We start from the raw sequence: 24174 nt of genomic DNA on the forward strand, positions 1-24174 counted from the left end.
TTCCTTTTCATGGCTAAATAGTATTCTCTTATATGAATATATACCATATTTTGTTTATCATTGAGCGGTTGATGGATGTTTGGGTGGTTCCCACCTTTTGGTTATTCTGAATAATGTTGCTGTGATCATTCATGTACAAGTTTCTGTGTAAACGTAGGTTTTCAGTTCTCAGTGTATGACTAGGAGTAGAATTGCTGGATCATATGAAAATTCTGTATTTAACATTTTGAGAAACTTCCAAACTACTTTTCAAAGTGGCTACACTATTTTACTATCTCACTAACAGTGTGTGAGGGTTCCAGTTTCTCTGCATCCTCATCAACACTTGTTATTGTCTGTCTTTTTTATTTTAGCCATCCATTTGATTTAGTATGTGTGAAGTGATAGCTCATTGTGGTTTGATTTTCATTTCCCTAATTGCTAATAATATTGAGCATCGTTTCATGTGTTTATTGGCTATTTGTATATCTTCTTTGTAGAAATATCTATTTTAATGATTTGCACATTTTTTTTTCTTTTTTTTTTTTTTGAGACAATCCATTTATTTATTCATTTTTTGTGTGTGTGTGTGTTAGTTTCTGCTTTATAACAAAGTGAATCAGCTACAGATATACACATGTTCCCATATCTCCTCCCTCCCACATCTCCCTCCCTCCCACCCTCCCCATCCCACCCCCCCAGGTGGTCACAAAGCACCGTGCTGATCTCCCTGTGCTATGCGGCTGCTTCCCACTAGCTATCTATTTTACATTTGGTAGTGTATATATGTCCATGACACTCTCTCATCCTGTCACATCTCACCCCTCCCCCTCCCCATATCCTCAAGTCCATTCTTTAGTAGGTCTGTGTCTTTATTCCCATCTTGCCACTAGGTTCTTCATGGCCTTTTTTTTTTTTTTTTTCCTTAGATTCCATATATATGTGTTAGCATACTGTATTTGTTTTTCTCTTTCTGACTGACTTCACTCTGTTGAAGATATTTTTATAGGACAGATTCCTGCAGTTGAAGTTGGTGGGTCAAAGAGTACCAACATTTTTGGTGTAATAGATTTTGCCAAATGGTCCTGCAAAAATATAGTCCCATGTTACTGGTCCACCAACAGAATAGGAAAAAAGCCTGACCTGGCCCATGTTATTCCTGCCTCTTCCTGGCCTGGGATAGGGGTTCTCAGGCTGCCCAGGAAGCAGCCACAGTGCTGGATAAGAAGTTTCTAGGCAGGGAATTCCCTGGCGCTCTCACTGCCAAGGGCCCAGGTTCAGTCCCTGGTCGGGGAACTAAGATTCCACAAGCTTTGAGCCGAGGCCGGAAAAAAAAAAAAGTTTCTGGGCAGATAACCCCTCCAGTTATGCCACAGGCCACTATTTTCTTCCTCCCCAGCTGGCACTACACACCAGCCACCCACTCCCTGCCCCACTATGGGCTTCACCCCAGGGCCCTAAGGGAATGGCTTCCCTCTCCTCTCTACTATTCAACAATACTAGTCAAAAAGTACAGGGTCAGGAATTAGAGCCTTGTGACCTCAAGCTCATAAGTGAGGAGTAATCATAATCCCTGTTTTTCTAGTCTCCCCCAGGACAAGAGGAGAGGATGTGTCTGAAAGTGCAGTGGCTCCTGCCAAGGGCCAGGCAGAGACCCGTTTTGTTGGCTGAACTTTGGGCTTTGGGCACAAGAGGGATGGGCAGAAGCCCTAGCCTCAGGGATCCCACAGGGTGGCTGATGGGGGGGTGGATGCAGAAGGAGAAGAGGAGGGAAGGAGCTGGAGAGGGATTGAAGTGGGCCGGGCCTGGCACTAGCCCCTCCACACGTTCCCAGAGATGCTGGGGCCTGGCCTGGTTCTTCTGGGACCACATGGGGAAGCCCAGGCTGACGCTCGGGCCGCTCTCCTCGGGAAGTCTTCCTGTCCTCCCCCTCAGTGCCCTGAGCACCCACTGACACCCTGGGACAGGCTCTGGACTGTTCTTTCTCCAGGTGCTTCCCCTTCCTCTCCTGGGCCCATCCCCCAGCTCAGCCTACCCTGGAGCAAGAGCTCATGGGAAGCTGCCTGATGTCGTGTCAGCCCTGGGTTCAAATCTCAGCCCTGCCACCTACTCTGTGAGAACCTGGGCCAGTCATGCTATAAAATGGGGCCGATAGTCCTCGCCTTGCCCCGCTCTCAGGGAAATGTGATAATGACCTTGAGGTCACTTCGGCAAAGGGTACATGGGTGTAGGCTGTGCCTTTTACCAGAGCTTCTCTAAGTGCCTGCAGTCCATACAGACGGGCAAAGGGCTCTTTTTTATTTTCAGTATGCCATCGATGCATAAGTATGCAAAAAAGAATAGAAAACGAATTACTATAAAAATTAAATTGAAAAAATAGACAAATTATAAGCTCAGCTTCTTCTTATTACATTCAACTATCAGATTACTCCATTAAATCAATATAAATGTTTCTAAACACTTGCTCGCAATTTATGTATTTTTCTTATCACGAACTGGTAAGGGAATCCACGAGCTGGCAGTGGCCCATGGGGCCCGCTTTGGTGTAGATGCCTCAGTGCACACTGGAGCCAGATGAGGGGCAGGACCGGGAGGTGGCTGCCAGGAGCACAGCAGCTGTGTGGGCTGCTGGCTCCCTGCTCTCCCCAGGCCTGCCAGTCTGTGGCTCCCCAGCCCTGCCTTTGCCCCTGCTGTTCCCTCCCATAACACCTTCTCCCTTCTCTGTGTGTCTGCTTCCCACTTTGTCTTTTGAGGCCCACCTCAAGCACACCTTCATCTAGACAGCCTTCCCTGACTCACAGCCTGGGGGACAGGGAAGGCTCTCTAGAAGAGGATGTGCTTGAGGTAAGCCTCGAAATAGTCCCAGGCACTATTTCTGCCCCTCTCTGAGTTGCTGGTGGGCATGCCTCACTCTCCATGCTGAGTTGCTTGGAGGCAGGATGCAGGTTATAAGTATCTGAGCATCCCCCCACCCCCCTACCCCTGGCTTAACTGAGGGCCTGATACCCGCAGCCAGTTCATATGTGTGCTGGATGGGCAGGTGAGTGGGTATTTGGGTAGGGGGCTGGATAAAGAGATAGAAACTTAGGTAGATGTATAGATGGAAGGACGGATGGGCAGATAGATTGACCGGTAGGAGCTGGATGGATGGATAAAGAGATGGATGGATGGATTGACAGATTAGGAATGGATAGACAGATAGATGAATGGGTGGATAGGTGGACAGTCTGACTATCAGGGGATGGATAGACGGATAGGTAAATGACCAGATGCATAGATACATGCCCAGGTAGATGAATGGATGGGTGGGCAGATAGCTGGATACTCACTTGATATATACTCTGATGTGTTTCCTCCTCTGCCCCTCCTCCTCCTCCACTCTCACAGTCTCAGAGCACAGACAAGTGGTTCTCGATCCAGATCAGAGGTAGTCTATTTAGGATTATTTTTTCACTTGGTATTTTCATAATTTAAAAATGTATGGGGCTTCCCTAGTGGTGCAGTGGTTAAGAATCCGCCTGCCAATGCAGGGGATGGGGGTTCGAACCCTGGTCCAGGAGGATCCCACATGCCGTGGAGCAACTAAGCCCGTGCACCACAACTACTGAGCCTGCACTCTAGAGCCCACGAGCCACAACTACTGAGCCCACGTGCCACAACTACTGAAGCCCGCGCGCCTAGAGCCTGTGCTCCACAGCAAGACAAGCCACTGCAATGAGAAGCCTGCCCACTGCAACGAAGAGTAGCCCCCGCTCGCCGCAACTAGAGAAAGCCTGCACACAGCAATGAAGACCCAATGCAGCCAAAAATAAATAAATAAATTTATGAAAAAAAATATGTATGAACTGGGACTTCCCTGGTGGTGCAGTGGTTAAGAATCCACCTGCCAATGCAGGGGACATGTGTTCGAGCCCTGGTCCGGGAAGATCCCGCATGCCGCGGAGCAACTAAGCCCATGTGCCACAGCTACTGAGCCCACGTGCCGCAACTACTGAAGCCCGCGCACCTAGAGCCCGTGCTCCGCAACAAGAGAAGCCACCACTGTGAGAAACCTGCGCACCACAACGAAGAGTAGCCCCCTCTCACCGCAACTAGAGAAAGCCTGCGCACAGCAAGGAAGACCCAATGTCGCCGAAAAAAAAATGTATGAACAATATGACACTACTTGTAATATCACTATATGTAAATATAGAAGCAGAAGGTCTATAAGCATGAAGTGTACTTTTTGCAAAGAGAAGTGACTTTTTTCTTTCCTCATAGGATGAGACCCGTATTTTTTGATAGAACTGGGTGCTTCTGATATGAAAACTCATCCAGTCCAACTTCCTCTTTGATGTAGTCATATTTATCAATTTTCTCTTCATGATTTGTTCATCCATTTTTCAGATACAGAAACTGAGACCCAGACTGGGGAAATGACTTCCCAACTTGCCGCCGGTTAGACACACAGCTAAGACTCCTCTTTCTCACTCTCATCTACCTCTCCATCCTCTATTCCCTCAACTCACTCAACGATCTCTCCCCCTGCCAAATCCTCCTCTGGGCCTGATGCACCGTCGCTCTCCCCACCTCCTAGATGCCCGATGCACCCCCAGCCAAGGCAGGCTTCTGTGAGGCCGCATGTGCACGTGCAAACTGAGTCTCTCTTTTAAAAAACTTGTAAGTCTACGTCCATATAGAAAGTGTACACATCATAAGTATCCAGCTCAGTGAATACTCACAGTGAACACACCTGTTACCTGAACCCAGATAAAGAGACAAAATGTTAGCAGCCCCTTCTTGATCCCTTCTAGTCATCCCAAGGCTAAAACACAGCCTAACACCAGAGATTAGCCCGTTTTGGAGCTCTATACAAATGAAGCCTTACAGCCTCCACACTTCCATGTCAGGCTGCTTTTGCTCAACAGACTGTCAGTGAAATTCATCCATATGGTTGCATCTGGTGGTAGAGTGTTCGTCTCATTGCTGTGTTAAGATTCTGTAGTGCGTCTGTGCTGTGATATATTTATCCGTTCGCCTGTTGATAAACATTTGAGTTGTTTCCAATATTGAGCTAATAAGAATAATGCTGCTCTGAATACTCTTGTACGTGTCTTTTGGTGCACATACGTGCACGTTTCTGTGGAACTGCTGGGTCATAAGGTACATGGATGTTCAGCTCTGGTAGATAGTGACAGATAGTTTTCCAAAATGATTGTGCCAAGTCACACAGCGGTGGTGGCAGTGGATGGGGTTCTGTGCACACCACATCCTCACAAACAATTGCTAGTCCTTTTAATTTGAGAAAGTAGGTATTTGTAAGGCAGGCTTCCATCAGATTGCCTGGGTTTGAATCCCATTCTCTTTTTTAAAATTTTTATTTTATTTATTTATGTTTTTTGGCCGTACCACGTGGCATGTGAGATCTTAGTTCCCTGACCAGGGATCGAACCCAAGTTCCCCTGCAGTGGAAGTGCGGCGTCTTAACCACTAAACCATCAGGGAAGTCCCTCCCATTCTCTTTTTACCTTGTGACCTTCAGCAAAGCCTGTTTCCTTGTCTACAAAATGGGTTGAAAGTCATGGGGCTGTTAGGAAGATTACCTAGACTGAGCAGGTTAGACTCCATAAACATTAACTATTTATAGTTAATTCTCACAACAACCCTCTGAATCACTTCCCTTCCTCAGTTTCCCCTTCCGTAAAATGGCAATAAAAATACGAACACACCCGCACACACACACGGGGAGGATTATCAGTGAAATATAAGTGAAATAATATATTAAATGCCTAATTTTTTTTACTGAGATATAATACACTTATTATCAAATTTACCCCTTTTCACTGGCTTTTAGTATTTCACAAAGTTGTGCAAACATCACCACTATGTAATTCTAGAACATTTTCATCACCCCAAAAAGAAACCCCATACCCCTTGTAATCATTACTCATTTTCCCACACCCAGCTAGTCTCAACCCCTGTCAGCTGCTAATCTACTTTCCATCTCTATGGATATTAAAAGTATCAAATCTTTGCTTTTCTATATGTTTTAACTTTCGCAAAAGTGAAATACCTAGCACTGGGACAGGCACATAATGTGCACTTAATAAATGTTATCTATGTGTGTGTATGCGGATGGATGGATGGATAGATGGATAGATAGATAGATAGACAGACAGATAGACAGATGGATAGGTAGAGCACACTTAGTAGATATAATATAAACTCATTCATTCAACAAATACCCATTTGCACTTGAGAGGAGGATGGTCCATTGAGAGAAGTAAGATGTGATTGTTGCTTTCAGGGAATTTGCCATCTAGTGGGAAGAGAGGTAAGTGCATGTGAACGCAGGGCAGAATGAAATTACAGTTGTATCTGAACAAGATGCCAGAGGAGGAAGTGGCATCTAGGGTCCATCTAGGATGGGTAAGCTTTCCTGACGATGAAGGGCAGTCTGGGGGAGCAATCCTGAGAACTAAGGCTGGGAGACAGGGAGGGTTTGGTGTCAGGCAGGACCTCTGGGACGGCCACGTCTTCACACCCCAGTCAAGACCCCATCCTACATCTCCACAGCTGTGAAAAAGACTTGTCTGTAGCGAGAGGTTATAAACACTGGGTGATACAGGCCAAATGGGAAAGGAGCGAAGGGGTGACCTGGGCTAGCGCACGCAAGTCTGCACTGTCATCTGGGCAAGGACACTCTGAACTGGCTATGCCCTCAGTCCGTGGAGAGTGGCAGCCTCATAGGTGTAGGAACCAGGACTTCCAAGTCAGATCTGGCTCTGCCTTTTCTCAGCTGGCGACCTTGAGCAACTGCTTCCCCTCTCTGAGCCTGTCTCTTCAACTCTAATATGAAACTAACAACACTTACTTCAGTAGCATACAGAGATGATGGTTCAAAAGTGTTGGACACAGTGCCTGGAATGAGGAATACATACTCCCTTAAATGGCCATACAGATAGGTTGGGGGATGCTAGACAAAGTGAATGAAGCACACATTCAAGGCCTCAGGAAGGTTGAGGCATTTAGAACACTTATTTATTTATTTATTTATTTAGACTAGTGATGGATTTTATTTATTTATTTATTTATTTATTTATTTATTTATTTATTGGCTGCGTTGGATCTTCGTTGCTGTGCACAGGCTTTCTCTAGTTGCGGCGAGCGGGAGCTACTCTTCATTGCGGTGCGCAGGCTTCTCATTGCAGTGGCTTCTTTTGTTGTGGAGCACGGGCTCTAGGCGCGCGGGCTTCACTAGTTGTGGCGCGTGGGCTCAGTAGTTGTGGCTCGTGGGCTCTAGAGTGCAGGCTCAGTAGTTGTGACACACGGGCTTAGTTGCTCCGCCGCATGTGGGATCTTCCCGGAGCAGGGATTGAACCCATGTCCCCTGCATTGGCAGGCGGATTCTTAACAACTGCACCACCAGGGAAGTCCCAGAACACTTTTTAAAATTTAGTAATTGATATACGTATTTTTAAAATTGAAGATGTCATCATGGGAGAAATTAGAATTTGTGGACTTCCTTTTTTTATTCAGATAAGTGAGTTTATTTTTTTTCAATATTCATTTGGGTAACTGTTTTGTATTTTTTGTGTCATTTTTTTTTAATTGAAGTATAGTTGATTTACAGTGTTGTGTTAGTTTGTTAGGTGTACAGCTAAGTGATTCCATTTTTTATATATATATTCTTTATATATATATATTTTTTTCATATATATATAGAATATATGTTCTTTTTGGATCCTTTTCTATTATAGGTCATTACAAGATACTGAATATAGTTCCCCGTGCTATACGATAGGTCCTTGTTTATCTTGGACTTCCTTTTATTTATTGTAGTGTTGTTTTGTTTTGAATTATGTGCAGAGGGATTGTCTTTTCAGTGCTTAGGCCTCCAAAGGTATTATCAGGCCCTCAGGAGGGCAGAAATGGGGTGCAGATTTCTGTGGAGGGTTAGGGCAAGGGGTGAGGGAGATAATCCACCCTACTGAGAACCAGCTCAAGGGAAAGTCTTCTGAACCGCAGAACACAACTCTGAGAGTTCCTCCTGGGCACACGAGGCCTGAGGAGCATGGGAGGGTGAGCTGGAATGCTGATAGCAGGGACTTAGAACCAAGGGTGGTTCAAGTTGCAGGACCCTAAGAAATCACTGAATTCAACTTCCCCATTTTTTAAAAAAATTTATTTATTTATGGCTGTGTTGGGTCTTTGTTTCTGTGCGAGGGCTTTCTCTAGATGTGGCAAGCGGGGGCCACTCTTAATCGCGGTGCGCGGGCCTCTCACTATCGCGGCCTCTCTTGTTGCGGAGCACAGGCTCCAGACGCGCAGGCTCAGTAACTGTGGCTCACGGGCCCAGTTGCTCTGCGGCATGTGGGATCTTCCCAGACCAGGGCTCGAACCCGTGTCCCCTGCATTGGCAGGCAGATTCTCAACCACTGCACCACCAGGGAAGCCCCAAATTCCCCATTTTACAGAGAGACAGATCCCCAGTAAGACAGAGACTTGCCCAGGGTCATTCATGGAATTAGTGGCAGAGCAGGATCAATTCAGGTGTCTGCTTAAGCCAGGGCCCCTGAAGCTAGGAGGCGCCAAGGGAGAGGCGGCCCTGCTTCCTACTCCTACCTCCACAGTGCGTTCCCCAAGTCCCTGGGTGCCCAGCATGGGGGCTCAGATATTCTAGGACACAGTTCTGCCTCAGGGCCTGGAGGCCAGGGGAGAAGTCAGACGGGCACATAAGGGAAATCCACTGTGACAAGGATCCCAAAAGGGCCACTTAGGGAGGGCCCTCTCCCTAAGGAAAGACGGGAGGGGAGATAGGGACCTCCTCCTCTTCCAAACTCTAGACCCGCGGGAGCTCCAGGCCAGCGTTCTCACACCTGGAGCATTGATTATGCTAATTTAAGCCAGCCCCGTCCACTCCTGCACGCCACGAGGCTCCGCCCCCTCGAGCGACCTATCGCGGTTGGAGGGCGGGGCTATGCTAATGAGCCGGCCTGGCCCCAAGGGCTGCGCGGGCAGCTGCACCTAGCCCCAGGCGAGGCGGCGGCGGCTATGGCCACGGCCGGAGCGCTGGCGGGTCTGGTCGCGGGCTTGCAGGGCCCGCGGGTCGTCCCCAGCCCGGATTCGGACTCAGACACAGACTCGGAGGACCCAAGTACCCGGCGCAGCGCGGGCGGGCTACTCCGCTCGCAGGTCATCCACAGCGGTCACTTCATGGTGTCATCGCCGCACAGCGACTCGCTGACCCGGCGGCGCGACCAGGAGGGACCCCTGGGGCTCGCCGACTTCGGGCCGCGCAGCATCGACCCCACACTCACCCGCCTCTTCGAGTGCATGAGCCTGGCCTACAGGTGAGGGGGCTTAGGGGCCGACGGCCTCGGCCCTCCATGGCGGGACCGCGCGCTGGGGCCCCGGACACCCCACCCGGCCCCCAGCCTTGGTCCCGGCTGCTCTCAGAGACTCCAGCCACATCCTGGATACCCTCCTCTCCCCAGCCCGGAGCGTCCTCTGACCCTGGCCCAGCCCACTGGCCCCGACATGCTTGCGCGCCTCCTGGTTCCCATTCCTCACCACCAAGACCCCTTCCCTAAGGCTGGGATCTCCTGCTCTCCACCTCGACCTCCTTAGGCCCACCGCGGGCCTCTCTCCCCCGTCCCGACCCCTCTGCCCCCAAAGAATGCCCTCAGGGCATCCCTTGCGCTCCCAGGACCCTAGGCCATCCTAACATCCCCACCCTCCACTCCGGGGGCCACTCCACCGGACAACCTGCAGCCTTCCGCTCCCAACGCGGCAGCCCCCGCCCAGGCCCGCTCTATTCTTGCACCCTCGCGATATACCTCGCGCCCATGGTTGTCCCAATTCATAGCCAACGTCGACTGAAACCCAGTCTCTCGTCCACCCTGCACCCCTCAATTGCCGGGACACCTGTTCTTGACCTGCTAGGTCGAGGGTGGCGGGAGGAGGGTGCCCCGGCCGTCCCAGAGGGGCGCAGCTCTTAGTTCCCCAGCCGTGGTCCGGCAGGGGGTGTTGCAGGCCGCGCGGGGCTGGTCCCCGGGAGGCCTGGCCTCGCCCACCCGGGCCGCCACGCGAGGCTGAGCGCCTCATGTTGTCTGGGACCCCTGCTTGGCGCGTCGCAGAGCACGCCGGCCGCGCCCGGCCCCAGCTCCACGCCTGTGTCCCAGGGGAGGGCGCGAACCGGGGTCCTGGCTCAGTGCCCCGGAGAGCAAAGTTCCCCGGAGCGGAGGGACCAGGATAAATTATCAACCGAGAACCGTAGGGGAGAAAGGGGGATCGGCCAGCCTTGATCTTTTCTCTGTGTAAATATTCCTCTTCCTCTGCGGCGCCTCCTCCTCTTCTGAGAACCGCTGGCCACAGACCTGCACTTGCTCTGACTGGGATCGAGAGCTGGGGTGGGGATTGCTGGGGAGTGTTGCCCACCCCCCACTGTGGCGCCCAGCCTCGACTCCATTGGCTGGATGCTTTGTAACCTTGGCCCACAGGCTCTGGCCCCGGGCCCAGGTCGTGTTGCAATCTGATCATCCAGAGCACCAGACCTGTGTGGAAAGTTCAAATTCCCGTCCCTTTCCTCCCTCCCCTCCTCGGACATCAGGGGACCTCCTGGGACAGGGCATCTAAGGTCATGGTACACCAGATTCGGGCACCCCTGCTCCCCAGGCTCCCCCAGGATCCCCCTTTTCCCATCCATTCCCAACTTAAGCTTTCTGCTTTACATTACACACTGCTCTGCCTGGACTGGCTCACGCCCCTGTCCCAGACCACAGTGACCAAAAGGGGAGGAGGTTCAGGGGAAATGGCAAGGCAGGGGTCAGAGCACACTCCAAGAACCGCCCACACTAGGAGGCTGACTGAAAGCTGATGTGACCCCATTCAGGGGCAGCTGGGGTAGAGAGGGCTGGGCTTTCTCACTAAACACCCAGAATATTCAACCTCTGTGGCCCGCCCCAGTGGGGTCCTAAGTGCCAGGGATGGTAGTGGCTCGGTATCAGAGGAGTCTTTGAGTTCCCCCATAGAGGAAAAAACTGAGGCTCAGACTGGGACAGTGTTTTAGCCCTTAAAGACCCCTAATTGTGGGGGTTCCTTGGAGGGGAGAGGATTGTGGAAGCCGGGGTATCCCAAGAGAGTAAGGAGATGGGCAGGGACAGCAAGGCAAGGAGTCCAGAGGTGCCAGGAAGAACTGGCCAGCTTGACCCAGAGGACAGCCTGCAGACGTCTGGCCAGCTTTCACCCTCAGCAGGGCTGCATGGGCAGAGAGACGACTGCTCCACTGGGAGGGGGCCCGTGTCCCATGGTTCTGCGGGTGGAACCCTCAGGGAGGCAGGTTCTGGAAGTTCTAAGAAAACACTTGTTCATGGTCAGAGCTGGCTAGCTATGGAAAGAATGGCCTCAGGAGTGAGGGGGAGCAAGCAGGACTCTAAGGAAATTTCCAGGGAAATTTCCACAAGGTAGATATGTGTGTGTGGGCGGGGGAGGGGGGGTGTTCTGAGTTTTCCCCATTCCATCCCCAAGATTCCCAGAATTTCTGTTGGTCAATAAGAATCCCTTGAACCCTGGTCACAGGCTTTTGGCTCCAGGCTGGGCCCCTCTCCTCCCCTCCCAGCCAACAGGCCCAGCACAGACCAAATTCTTTCCTCCTGGGTGTGGATGTCACTGTCTCACCTCCCCCAGCCCTGCCTGGCCACAAACGCTGTAGCCTCAGCAGGGAAATGGAGGAGGGAGGGCAGGCAGGCTGGGGGTAGGGTGCTGGGTGATCAGAGTGGGCTGGGAGGTTGCTGGGATACAGGCTGGGGCAACAAACTCAGGAGTCCCCCCAGGTGCCACAGAAGAAGCTGGCCCAGGAGGTATCAGAGTGCCCCTACTCCATGTCTCCCTACTAGACAGATGGTGTTTATCTGACTTAGGAGGGAGAGGGGCCAGCCAGTGGGCCTGGGTGCTTGGGCCATGTACTCTATTTGGGTAATGAGGCCTGTTGTGCCTGGGGGTAGCAGTCCCCCCCAACCCCAAAGCAAACACAGGAGCTTGGAGACCAGAGAGTAGAGGAGACCCAGTGACCCATGCACTCAAGGGGCTGCAGGAGCCAGACTGCCACCCACCTGCCCCTCACCCCCAGGAACTGGGAGAGGGCCCCGGAGAGAGCAGGCCTGGCGTTCTGAAAGACTAAGCCTTGGGGCCTCAGCCTTCCATGTGAGCAAGGGTTAGAGAAGCTGGGCCAGAGGGGACTCATGCATAACCCCAGCTTGTGAACCATGAGGAGCGAGGGGGGAGGGAAGAGGGAGGGACCAGCAGGGGTCTAAGACCCTGAACATCTTGGCCTCCTAGGTCAGCTCCCCGGGGGTGGCAGACTTGGCCTGTGCCCAACAGGACCCTGAGAGTCAAGCCCCTCACCTGGTAGAGCCCTTCCGTCTCATGGATTTGATTGACTACTAGGGTTAGAGTCAGGGGTCAGGGTTAGGGTCAAGGTGCCCCCTGCCCATCACTCCACCATCCTAGCTGCCTTCCTTTGGGCGGGCCCTGGTGGCTATTGTCTTGCGCACACCCCTGGGAAGGGGCGCACCTTCCAGGTCAGTCCAGATTGCCATCCTGGGATTCTGGGCTGGGCAGACACCAGAAGGGCAGTGAAAAGGCAGTGGCTGGCTGCTTGGAGGCTGCCTCTGGTGAAGAGGCTCCGTCTCTACTCAGACAAACCTTACCCATCCCCTAGGCCTAAGGGGGCCAGTGAGACTGATGGAGAAAAAGCCACAGGTCCTGAGTGAGTCTCCATCGTGTCACGTGACCTTGGGCATGTCCCCTTCGTTTCTTGACCCTCAGTTTCCTTAAGTAAGAAACAGGCGAAAACCCTCCTTAGCCAGCCTAAGAGATAGATGCCTGTGAGGCCAATGGGCATTGTCTTTCTGACACCTGAGCTGATAAACAGATTTCAGCAGGTCTCACCAAAGAACACAGAGGCCCCAAGTGGGGACCTGGAGAGTATTTTAAAGGTCTGCCTCTCAGGGTAGGCATTTCAGGCAGATTAGAGTGAGGGGCAGGATTTGGGAGGGGTGTCCCTCAAGTTGCCCACCATAGATGAGTGCCTCATGTACGGGAAGAAAGTGGAGACAGCCCCCTCCAACCATCCCCTTTCTCCACGCCCCCCCTGACCCAGCCCTCTCCCTCTGACAGTGGCAAGCTGGTTTCTCCCAAGTGGAAGAATTTCAAAGGCCTCAAGCTGCTGTGCCGGGACAAGATCCGCCTCAACAACGCCATCTGGAGGGCCTGGTATATCCAGTGTGAGTGGGCACCACAGGCCCCAGCAGGAGGGCTGACGAAGGGGCTGCCCCGGAAACCCCCAGGGTCCTCAGGGCCAGCAGCCACAGAGAGCTCTGGGGGAGGCCAGGTCCCCAGCATCAGGACCCCTCAACAGCTTCTAAACCCAGAGGGTCTTGGGGGATGTATCCCAAAGGGCGCTCTCCACTGTGAAGTTGGACACAGCAGGGGTCACCCTTCGGAAGTCCTAAAGTGAGCTGAGATTTGGGGAACAGTTCAAGGCCCATTCTGCATCCCATTAGTGTAGTCAGGTGCCTCAAGTGCCAGGGTAGAAAGAGGCGTTCAATACTATCCGGGCCAATCGTACCCCTTTGCAAAGGGGAAACTCAGATCCTGGTGGGTCTCCACCAGCCTTCCATTGACGTCCTTAGGTTCCCCACCGTGGAGATTGGGGGGGAGGGGGCCCAGAGAGGCCATGTGGAAGGGACTCTGGTCTTGGAGTCACCCAGAGCTGGTTTCTCACCCTGTCTCTGCCCCTTGCTGGCTGTGTGACTGCAGGCAAGTTGTCTAACCTCTCTGAACCCATTTTTTCATCTATAAAATGAGGCCAAGAGTCCTAACTTTGATGGCTGGCATGGGGATAACGGGTATGAACAGGGCTGGCACAAAGTTGGTGCTTAATAAATGATGGTTGAATCCGATGTACCCTTGAGGAGGTCACAGTCATTCATTTGGGGATACGAAACCCACCTATGCCCCATGGCAGGGTAGCAGAGGCTGAGAGTCCTGTGCTGGACCTTGTCCAGCTCAGTAAGGTCCTCCTGTAGGATCAAAGGCTGCACTGAGTTGGGAACACACAGCGTAGGAGGGACCACACGTGGTATTCTCTGTAGTGGCCCCACTGGATTCCATTCAAGCAGAGAAAAGAAGTGGTTTCTTTTGTTTTGTTTGTTTTTGGTTTCTATTCATCTATGTGCCCGGCACTTTCCTAAATCATCTTATTTAAGGCTTCCTAGCAACCCTGGGACATAGGTTTTATTATCCCCATTTTATGGACGAGCAAGTGAGACCCAGAAGGCGAGTGACTTACTCAGGGTCACTGAGCATAAAAGGAGCAGAGCTATGACTGGCTGTGAGTTCAGGGCTCTCCAACTCAGCCCAGCACTTCTTCCACTGCTCCCGGCTGGCTGGCTTCCAGCCCTCGCCTGAGAATGTTAAGGACGGGCCCTGCCTAAACCAGGAAGCTGATAGGCCAGGGGGAGAAGGTGTCTCTAACTCTCCCACCCCGAGTTTTCACCCTCTACCCTTTCCCCTCAAAGCTGGATGGGGTGCAGACCCTTCTCTCTGCAGAAGAAATTTCTGATGCCACCCAGGGGTCCTCAGCCAGCTTGTGGCACAAGTTGATGGAAGGACCCCAAGTTCTAAGTCAGAGGGGGGTTGAGTCAATTTCTAGCACACCCTAGCTGTGTGACCTTGGGAAAGTCCCTAGCCTCCCCCAGTTGGTGCTTGCTCATCTGTAAAGTGGGAATCATAATAGATCCTATTGCTGAGGTTTGCTGTGAGTTTTCAGCGAGGTATATGGTCCGTATCTCAGCACAGGGCCTGAAACACACAAGGGCTCCCTGAAGGTGAGCTGCTGGGATTTATTACTATTATTGTGATAATAGCAACAGCAGACCTCTAACAAATGTCAGGACTCCTCCTCCCTGAACACGGAAGGTTTGAAGGGGGGCGTCAGGAAAGGGGGAGGAGTGGGATTGCTGGAGGGCTGCCTGGCTCCTCCCCTTCACACCCCCACCCTTTCGGCAGGCTCCTGGCCTCCAAGAGCCCTTCCTTTTCCACACCCCCAAGTCATCTTGATTTCCTCTGATATCCCAGAGCACCTCTCATGAGCTGACTCTCCACCTTGCTTTAGCTCATGTGATGTGTGTGCTTTCCTTGTCTCTCCCACTAAGCTGGGCGATTCATCCCCGATTCATTCATGGATCCCCTGTCCCAGCATCTGTCCCAGCATAGGTGCAAGGGCCTAGGAGGCTGCATGAGTGGATGAACTTATCATTGTTAAATAAAGCATGTCCAAAAAAAAAATAATAATAAAGCATGTCCCAGCCCTAGGAAGCCACGTGATCCCTGCCCTTCTGTCCAGAGCACAGGGTTGCCAAGTGGGGGAAGGCAGAGCCTGACCAGGCCTGCTCAGCGCTGACTCTCTGGGGGCCCTGGGCAAGCCCAGTCTTTCCTGGTGCTCATATCCTCAACTAGGAAGCCAGGAACAGATACTCCGAGATCCTCCTTGCTCTAACCCCCAGGAGTCCATGCAGCCAAGGACCCATCCCTTTGTTTTCTGTCCAAGCTATGTTCACAACCAGGATAACCCCTACCCCCAATCCCATAGGAATAATCTTGGAGAACGTCCTTTAGGACAGAACTTTGTAAGTGATGCTGAAGGTCCCAATAAATTTCATGTTCAGGTGGTCCCCCCTCCTCTGTGTCAATTGTCCCAGAGGAACTTTGCTGTGGGCTGAGGCAGGATGGGCCCCACAGACACCCCTAAATTCCTCTTTGTCAGGACTGCCAGGAAAAGTCACTGCGTGGGGAGCCCCAGGGTCTTGAAGGACTGCTGTGTGCCAAGCTCTGTGCCAGATGTAAGGATTTGGGGCTAAAGGGCACAGCTTCTGCCTTCACTCCCAATGGAGAGGCCAGCATGTAGAGAAATGGCCAAGGCAGAGTGGAAAGTGAGGCACATGGGACCATGGGGTTTCAGAAAAGGGAAGGCTTCCTAGAACAGGGGCAACCCTAGGCTATCCTGATGGGAGGGCAGACGTGATGAGGCAGAGGGAAGGGAAGGGGATTCCACGTAGAATAAAACCAGAGGGCTGTTGAGCAGGGGGTGGGGGGTTAGGGTCTGGCTTCAAGGTGGGGCATATGAAGGCGATGGAAAGGCAGGAGAAGCAGTGGGGCCAGTCCCGGAGGGCTTGGAAGCCAAGCTAAGGGGTGTGGGCGTTATCCTGGAGGTTCAGGGAGCCATGGAGGGGTTTAGGCCTGTACTGCCCTTTAGGAAGAATGACTTGGCCGCAGCAAGAAGATGGGCTGGAGGGCGTGAGGCTGGAGTCAGGGAGGTCTAGGCGAGAAATGACACCAGACCGGGGGGAACAGTGAGAATATGGAGGGGAGGGGACGGTGGAAGAAATGCCACACACCCTTGGGATTGAGAGGGTTAGTCCATGGATTAGATGGGGACACTGGGAGACGGTGGGGAGCTGGGAGACTGGGAGGCATTGTTGGCAGTCCAGAGGAGGCTTGGGCTTGGGAGGGAAGTTTCCAAACATCTGAGAGTGATGTTTTGAGACATCCTAGTAGAGGTTCCCCAGGCAGCTGGAAGATGGGTCTGAAACTGGAAAGGAGCAGGATGAGAGAGGTTAGGGGGAGTGGGCCTGGCAGAAGGGCCAGTGAAAAGTGGTCAGGGAGGTAGGAAAACAGAGGGGAGGTTCCCGGGGCTTAGGGAGGAGGAGGGTGCCCTGCAGCCAAGGTCTCGGAGGACAGGACTGGGGAGGGCCAGAGCCTTGAGCTCAGGAGCTGGGCCAGCGGGGTGGGTGTGCGGGCAGATGCTGAGGTACCAGAGGTGACAATGCAGCTGGGAGGGCAGAGGTGGATGTGGTGAGTGACAGGTCTGCCAGAGTCTGGGAGGAAAGCAAAGGGGTGATGGGAAGAAATTTAGCTTGTTGGGAAGCAAAGGAAGGGGAAGGTTTGAGAGGTAAAGGAGAGCCTGGAATTTGTTTATAGGCCAAAAAGGAGCCTGGAGAGAGATCAGGGTTGAAGACAGGGATGGGAGTGGAGGAAGCAGAGAAAGGGCTCAGGCAGGTGGCCTGAAGTGGGCCAGCGGTGGTTCTCTGAGATGGAATTGGGCATCCTGAAGCAGGGGACCAGGGCTCTGGACCTCTAGCCCGCCAGCCTGACCAGGACCTTCTTGGGGCAATTAACTTTGTGTGGCCCAACAATCCCATTCAGCAAGCATTGCCTGCACACCTACTAGGCTCCCAAGGGGGCAGATGGGGTGTGGGAGGTTTGTTTTACAGGGTCGCATAGAAGAAGGAGATCTGGGAGAGCTAGAGCAGGCAGCAAGGCTTCCTGGAGGAGGTGGCACTTAATCAGAGCATGGAAGGCCAGGCAGGATTTCACAGTGTGGCACTTGAGTCCCAGTCCCCTTGGAGTGGGAGATGAGGGAGCTGGACACCCCTGACCTGGCGCCCTTCTCTCAGATGTGGAGCGGAGGAAAAGCCCCGTGTGTGGCTTCGTGACCCCCCTGCAGGGGCCTGAGGCTGATGAGCACCGGAAACCGGAGGTAGCTGAGACCACGGGACCAACCACCTGCCGCCTCACCAAGCCAGGCCCCTCCTGCCCATCACTCCTCATGCTGAGCGGGAGGGGCTGGCCCAGAGGGAGACTGGGTGAGGGGTGGGGTCAGTGCCACCCCTCGCACTGAGTCCCCTATCCGGCCCTCCTCAGGCCGTCGTCTTGGAGGGGAATTATTGGAAGCGGCGCATCGAGGTGGTGATGCGCGAGTACCATAAGTGGCGCATCTACTACAAGAAGCGGGTCAGTGGGGGGCCCTTTCCCCTGCGACTTCTGGCCACGGCCTCTCTTGCAAGAGCCCCGGAGGGCTTCCCCCCAACCCAACCCCGACCCTGTCCTCCATTAAGACCCAGGCCGACAGCGCCACCCAGTGGCCACAGGGCCTCCTCGCAACCTCCTTACCTCCCAGGGCCAAAGAGCTTCCGAGGGGAAGTGAGGGATCCGGTTGATCTGGGGGAGCTAGTGAGTACGGGAGGCCTTGGCGGGGAGCGATGGAGGAGCGGAAAGGGATCCAGTGTCCACCTTTGTGTGTTCCTGCAGCTCCGTAAGTCCAGCAGGGAAGGGGATCTCCTGGCCCCAAAGCAGGTGGGTGCTCCCTGGACCCAGAGAATGGACGCTTCCCTCTGCGTGGGCGAGGCAGTGGCGGTGGGGTGAGGGCGGGACGTGAGTGGAGGGGGTGTGGCCGCTGTCCTCTGGTTGATTAATTGAGCTTTTCTCCTCTTGGGAAGCGCAGCACTGGAGCGCAGTGGTGGGAAGACCCCAAGCCTTCCGGTTCACTAAGCAAGTGGTGGGGAAGCATGGGGGAACAGAGGGCTCTAAGAACTGGGGACCCAGGTAGGGAAAAGTGTAGGGGCAGGAAGGGACCCTCATCTCTTCTGCAGGCCATCCCAGCCTCTCTCCTGGGAGGAGTTGTTGGAGGCCAGTGGGGTAACCCTAGCCTTTCAGGCAGCAAACTGAAAGGCCCTCTGCAGAGAGGCCCTCTGGATGGCTGACCACTTCATCCCCCAGGCAGGGGGCAGTGGGAGACCCCCTGTGCCTCCAGACTGGGAAGGAGTCGGGCAGTGGAGCCCGCCCGGGGCTGCTGACAGCTCTGTCTCCTCAGGTGGAAGGGGGGTGGCAGCCACCGGAGCGATGGTGCGAGCAGCTTTTCACCAGCGTGGTGCCCGTCCTGCTGGCGGGCCCAGAGGAGGAGACCGGCGGGCGGCAGCTTCTGGATCTCGATTGCTTTCTGTCCGACATCTCCGACACACTCTTCACCATGACTCAGCCCGGCCCTACACCCCTGCAGCTGCCCCCCGAGGACGGTGAGGGGCTGCGCCAGGAAAGGGAGGCCTGAGGGGATCCAGGCAGCCAAGGGAGGATGGCCAGGCATGGGTGCCCCCACTCCGCCCTGCCCGATGCTGCTGACACCACCACTGCCCCCTCCAGCCTATGTCGGCAACGCTGACATGATCCAGCCGGACCTGACGCCTCTGCAGCCCAGCCTGGATGACTTCATGGAGATCTCAGGTGGGGCAGGCCCCTCCCCCTGGGTGAGTGGATGGTCAGGGTCAGTGGGAGGAAAGCCCCAGTATGCTTGAGACCTCAGGCCAGTCCCAGGCCCCTCTGGGAGGGCGGATGATCTGGGTGATTTCTGAGGGATCTTCCTGGTCTCCCTTTGTCTGGCCTTGGGATGCAGGTGGTGTGGCCTCAGGTGAGAGCAAGCCAGCCAGGGTACCTAGCAGGGGACAGGGGACCAGGAGCATTGAAGCTCCAGGCTCTGGGGAGTTCCCAGGAGAGCAGTAGATGCTGGGACTCTCTCAGGGGAGAGAGGGACTTTGATGGCTCTCCTTTGTTTGGGTCTATTTATTAGTATTTATATAATTCATTTAAAAAAACTATTTATTAAAGAACATTTGAAGCATACACACAGGTAGGGAGAGAGAGTAGTTCACTGACCCTCATGGAATCCTCATCAGCGTCAACATTTATCAACTCCTGGCCATTCTTATTTCACCTAGACCTCACCCAGTTCTCCCCTCCTATGTTATTTTTAAGAAAATCCCAGGAATCATATCTTATAAAGCATTCTTTAAAGTAATCCTTTGCCCTGGCTCCCTCTCCTGAACCCCAGGGCCACCAGTCGCTGGTTTCTCGTGTCCCGCCAGAGATACCATGTCTATATAGCACATGCGGACAAATGTCTCTTTTTTGTCTCTGTAGCAGCCTGTTTCCCGCATTGCTTTCTTCACTTAGCTGTAGACCTTGGAGACGGCTCCTGATAGGCACACACTTAGGGGACTCCGGAGCCGTGCTGGGGGTCAGACATGGAGGCTCAGCCTGTCTCAGCCGAGGCCTCGGGCGCAGAAAGGGGGTTCCTGGGATAAAGGCTTGGATTGGGTGACCCCTCCACTCCTTCCTGACTGGCAGGGTCCTGGGCCTGTCAGTTAAGAGGTGGAGGCCTATGGGGCGGGGACGAGGGAATGAGGAACCACCCCCATCCCTGCCTGAGTGGGGGCTGGGGGCTGCGGGGACAGCAGCGTTGATGGCAGTGCCCTGGGAGCAGACCAGCCTGGGAGGGCAGCAGCCCCGTCTGGGCACACAGACCCCTGCCGCAGGTAGGAGCCCAGCCGCTCCCCCCAAAACCCGGCCTCTGGGCAAAACCTGACCGACCGGGGCTGGGAAGCGGCTTCTCTCAGCGCAGGGTGGTTGCCAGAGTGGGGGCCAGAGAGGGCAACCTACAGTAGGGGTTGCGGGTCACACAGGGGAGGGGGCTAGTGTGGCCCCCTCAAGCGCCCCGTGAACTGGGAGGGCAGGGAGCACCAGGGCCGTCAGGGCTGTCGCTTGGTCCCCAAGAGCTCCTCACTTGAGAGGAAACCTAGTGGGGGGGCCATAGCTCTCTGGAGGGAGGGGGCTTGGTGGAGGGGGCTCAGGGAGCAGGGAGAGGCTGGGTGAGGGCCACTCAGGGAAGCATGGGGCGGGAGAGGGGCTCAGCCAGGGGATGGCAGGTCAGTGGGGGGGGACAGGTTGGGAGGGCTCCGTGGGTGGCTGGGACTAGTAAGTGCCTTCTGCCAACGTGGGGTGGGGACACGCCGTGGTAAGGGGACATGGTGACTCAGGCTGTGCTGGGCTTGCTGCTCTGCGGCTCTGAGCATCCTGGGGCTACGTGATGAGGCCCATGGTCCCTGGGGGCCTGGGGTGGAGGATAGGCGGCCACTCACCCTCTACCACCCAGTCCTTCTGTTGAAGGGAGGCAGGAGGACAGCAAGAAGATCCCTTCTGACCTTGTGGCCGAGAAAGACACACAGACACACACAGAGGTGGGCACAGGGCAGACATGTACACACTGAGCACCTCACACCAGGGCAGGTGCACACGGACTCAGACAGAGCTCCAGACAGCGGGACCGACACACAGGGAGGCAGACAGACTGGTGCTAGTGAGACTGACACATGCAGAGCCGGCCACCCAGCAACACACGGGCCCCCAGTCACATGAGATGCACAAATAAGACCCAGTCAGGCTCGAGGTTTGATGCTGGCTTATCCCACTCCTGAGTTTCCTTCAAGGGGGCCCCCGGGGGGAAAGGCCTGACCACCTGTCTTGGCCAGGGGGCTGGGGTCCATCCAAGGCCAGTGGGGTCGCGTCTGACCAGACCAGGAGGCCTTGGGAGCTGGTGCAGACAGGAGGCTGCTCAGGGTCAGAGAAAGGTGCCCGGAAGGGAGCGGGCGGGCGGGCGGCGCCCAGGCCCGGGATGTGGTTAGGCCACAGGCAGCTGCTTCCCAAAACCAGAATAGCCTGGGGCTTACACAACCCGCACCTCAAACAATCTGGCTGCCCCACTCCCCGCCAGCTCTTCCAGGCCTTCCAGCACCCCCTCACTCCTGCTCCCGCTCTGAGCCCACCCTCTGACCCCTGCTCTGAGACCCCCCTTAGCCCCTTCACCCACACTCCTGAGCTCTGTCCTTGTAGCCCTATCCATTGACCTTCCAACAAACCCAAATTGTCCCAGACCCACTGACCTTCTGACCCCTCTCACCCCTAACTCACTCCATGAACTCCTGACACCACGATGCCCTTCCCCATCCTAGACCTCCTCCCCTTGGACCCCACCCTTTCCCTCTCTGGTAGTCTCTAGTACCACCCCACCCCGCCATGTCCCCACCAGAGCTGGTAACAGGAGCAGACAAGGCCTGGGATTCCCAGGCCGGGGGTGGGGAAGGGGGGCCTCAGGAGCCAGTTTTGGGGCTCGGTGGGAGGGCTGCTTCCTGGGGTGTCCCACTGACATCCCCACACATCCCCCTGCTGTCTCCCACTCAGGCCCGTCCCACCAGAGCCTCTGCTGTGGCTTCCCCTAAGTGAGACAGAAACTCTCCCAGTTTCACAATCTTCTGTGGAAGGCCCCCCCTCCCTCGCTGGCCCCCACCCCACTGCCAGCCCAGCCTGGGGACAGGGCCAGCCTGCTGCTTCCAGCCACGGCCTTAGCCCTGACAGCTGCCACCTGTGTGTCTGAATTACAGATTTCTTCACCAACTACCGCCCCCCACAGACGCCTACAACTTCAAGCTTCCTGGAGCCCCCCAGCTTCGGCCCCATGGCTGACCCTGTCCTCAGCAGTGGGATCCTGGGCTCGGAGGTGCCCTCTGCCTGCTCGGGCATGACCCACCTCTCGGGACATAACCGCCTGCAGGTGAGCTCACCCTGCCCAGCTCACCTGCCCACACCCCGGAGGTATTCAGGGTACTTCCTGAGTATGCTCAGTCCATCGAGAGAGACTGGAGGGGGAGAAAGACCCCATCTGTGCCCTCCAGGAGGGCACTGTTCAGCTGGGGAGGAAAGACCCTCGTGAAGCAGAACTGACAAGATGGTTGAGGGGGGGGGAGCCTGAGGACAGAGGAGCGTGGAGCTGGGCTGCTTGTGGAAGACTTCCTGGAAGAGGGGGGAGTTCTGGGCCTTAGTGAATGACTCGGGTTTGGGCAGAAGAAGAGACCAGTAGAGGGGAGGAGAAGCAGGAACGGAAGCATGGAGGCCGAAGCTGAGCATGTGCATTTAGGAAGCAGTGACTCTATCATTTTGGTTCAGGAACTCCCAGGCCCACTTCAGATGTTGTCCCCATGATGCTAGGATAGTTAGTTGCCTTTTCCCTCCGTTATCAGACTTCTCAGGCACTAGCGTAGTTCATTGTTTAAGAGGTCTCTCTCCTTGACTAGACCGTGAGCTTCTTGCTGGAAGGGCTGTGCTTTACTCACCACTGCATCTTCTCATACTTAGCACAGTTCAAGCACATTAACAGCACTGGGTAAATGGTTGCCCGATGACTGAGCAAGTGAGTGAACGGATGAGTGTGTGGATGGATGGGTGTGTTGGAGAATAGATCGCTGGGTTGTAGATGGGGGTAGATGCTTACTTACATCGTTGGTATATATATAGGTAGGTGAGTGGTTGATTGGATGGATGGGCTGGTGGATGAATTTGTAAATGAGTAAGTAGTTTGGTGGATCAGTAAATGGGCTGGTGGATGGATGTGTGGCTGGTGAATATACAGATGGTGGATAGATGGACGGACTATGGATGGGTTGGTGGGTGAGTGAAGGAAGTATAGGTGGTTGGATGGATTGGTGAATGGGTTAATACCTGGTAGGCTGGTAGAAATATAGGTAGATGAGCTAGCTCATAGATGAGAGACTACATAGGTAGGTGAATGGATGGAGGATGGATGGATGGATATGGATGGATGGATGGATGGATGGATGGATGGATGGATGGATGGATGGATGGATGGATGAATGGATGGATGGATGGGTTGGTAAGTTATTTGGTGAATGAATGGGCAGGCAGGAAGATTGACGCTCTTTCTCATGCCTAATTTGTGCATAAATGGGTTCCCCTCTTTCCCCTCATTAGATTATAATTTTCCTGGGGTGTGTGTCTGAGGCCAGGGACCATTTCTCCCAACTCTCCCAGTGCCCAGTCCAGAGCTCAGCCAGGGCAAGAGGCTGCCTGGGAGGCCTCAAAAAGGCTAGCTCTCTCCCCTGCTCTCTGTCCCCCAACCAGGCTCGGAGCAGCTGCCCTGGCCCTCTGGACTCCAGTGCCTTCCTGAGCTCTGATTTCCTCCTTCCTGAAGACCCCAAGCCCAAGCTCCCACCCACTCCCACACGCCCACCCCTCCTCCAATACCCCAGCCCTGCCAAGGGGCTTGGCCTGGAGCCCTGTGCCCCACCCCCTTTCCCTCCGGCGGCTCCACTGCCTGCTATGCTGCAGGAAGAGCCTCTCTTCTCTCCCAGATTCTCTTTCCCTCCTGTCCCTCCTGCCCCGGGAGTGTCCCCACCGTCTGCTCCCACGGCCTTCGCACCCACCCCCCCGCTGGGTCCAGGCCCTGCCCCCGCCCCCTTCCCCATAGACCTTCTACCCTCGGGGTATTCGGAGCCCCCGTTCGGGCCTCACTTCACCGTGCCCCAAGGCACGCGGCCCAGAGGCAAGCCCCCTACCCAGTCCCCCAGGGGACGGAGGCCCAGCCCCCCCACCTTGGCCCCTGCCACTGCCGGGGGCAACAATCCCTGCCTCGCACAGCTGCTCACAGCAGGTGAGCTGGGAAGGGGACATGGAGACCAGATGCGGGAGCGG

At 54.6% G+C, this 24174-nt stretch overlaps 1 protein-coding gene across 9 annotated transcripts in view; it reads left to right on the forward strand.

The window, feature by feature from the left end:
* MLXIPL (MLX interacting protein like) overlaps positions 1 to 24174 on the forward strand; it is a 56012-nt gene that overhangs the window by 29142 nt on the left and 2696 nt on the right. For 2 of the 9 annotated variants that reach the window (XM_082432315.1, XM_082432319.1), the window contains 9 exons: positions 13138 to 13244; positions 15788 to 15863; positions 17478 to 17560; positions 17725 to 17814; positions 18112 to 18156; positions 18674 to 18875; positions 19000 to 19080; positions 22071 to 22240; positions 23605 to 24133. In XM_082432315.1, coding sequence (XP_082288441.1) covers positions 13138 to 13244; positions 15788 to 15863; positions 17478 to 17560; positions 17725 to 17814; positions 18112 to 18156; positions 18674 to 18875; positions 19000 to 19080; positions 22071 to 22240; positions 23605 to 24133 — 1383 coding nt within the window. Of the gene's footprint in view, positions 1 to 8946; positions 9312 to 12340; positions 12367 to 13137; positions 13245 to 15787; positions 15864 to 17477; positions 17561 to 17724; positions 17815 to 18111; positions 18157 to 18673; positions 18876 to 18999; positions 19081 to 22070; positions 22241 to 23604; positions 24134 to 24174 lie in introns of those variants that run through there. The other 7 variants (XM_082432316.1, XM_082432317.1, XM_082432312.1 and 4 more) reach the window with 6 other exon arrangements.

The sequence above is a fragment of the Balaenoptera physalus genome, assembly GCF_965194825.1.
Source record: "Balaenoptera physalus genome assembly, chromosome: 16".
Taxonomy (NCBI): domain Eukaryota; kingdom Metazoa; phylum Chordata; class Mammalia; order Artiodactyla; family Balaenopteridae; genus Balaenoptera; species Balaenoptera physalus.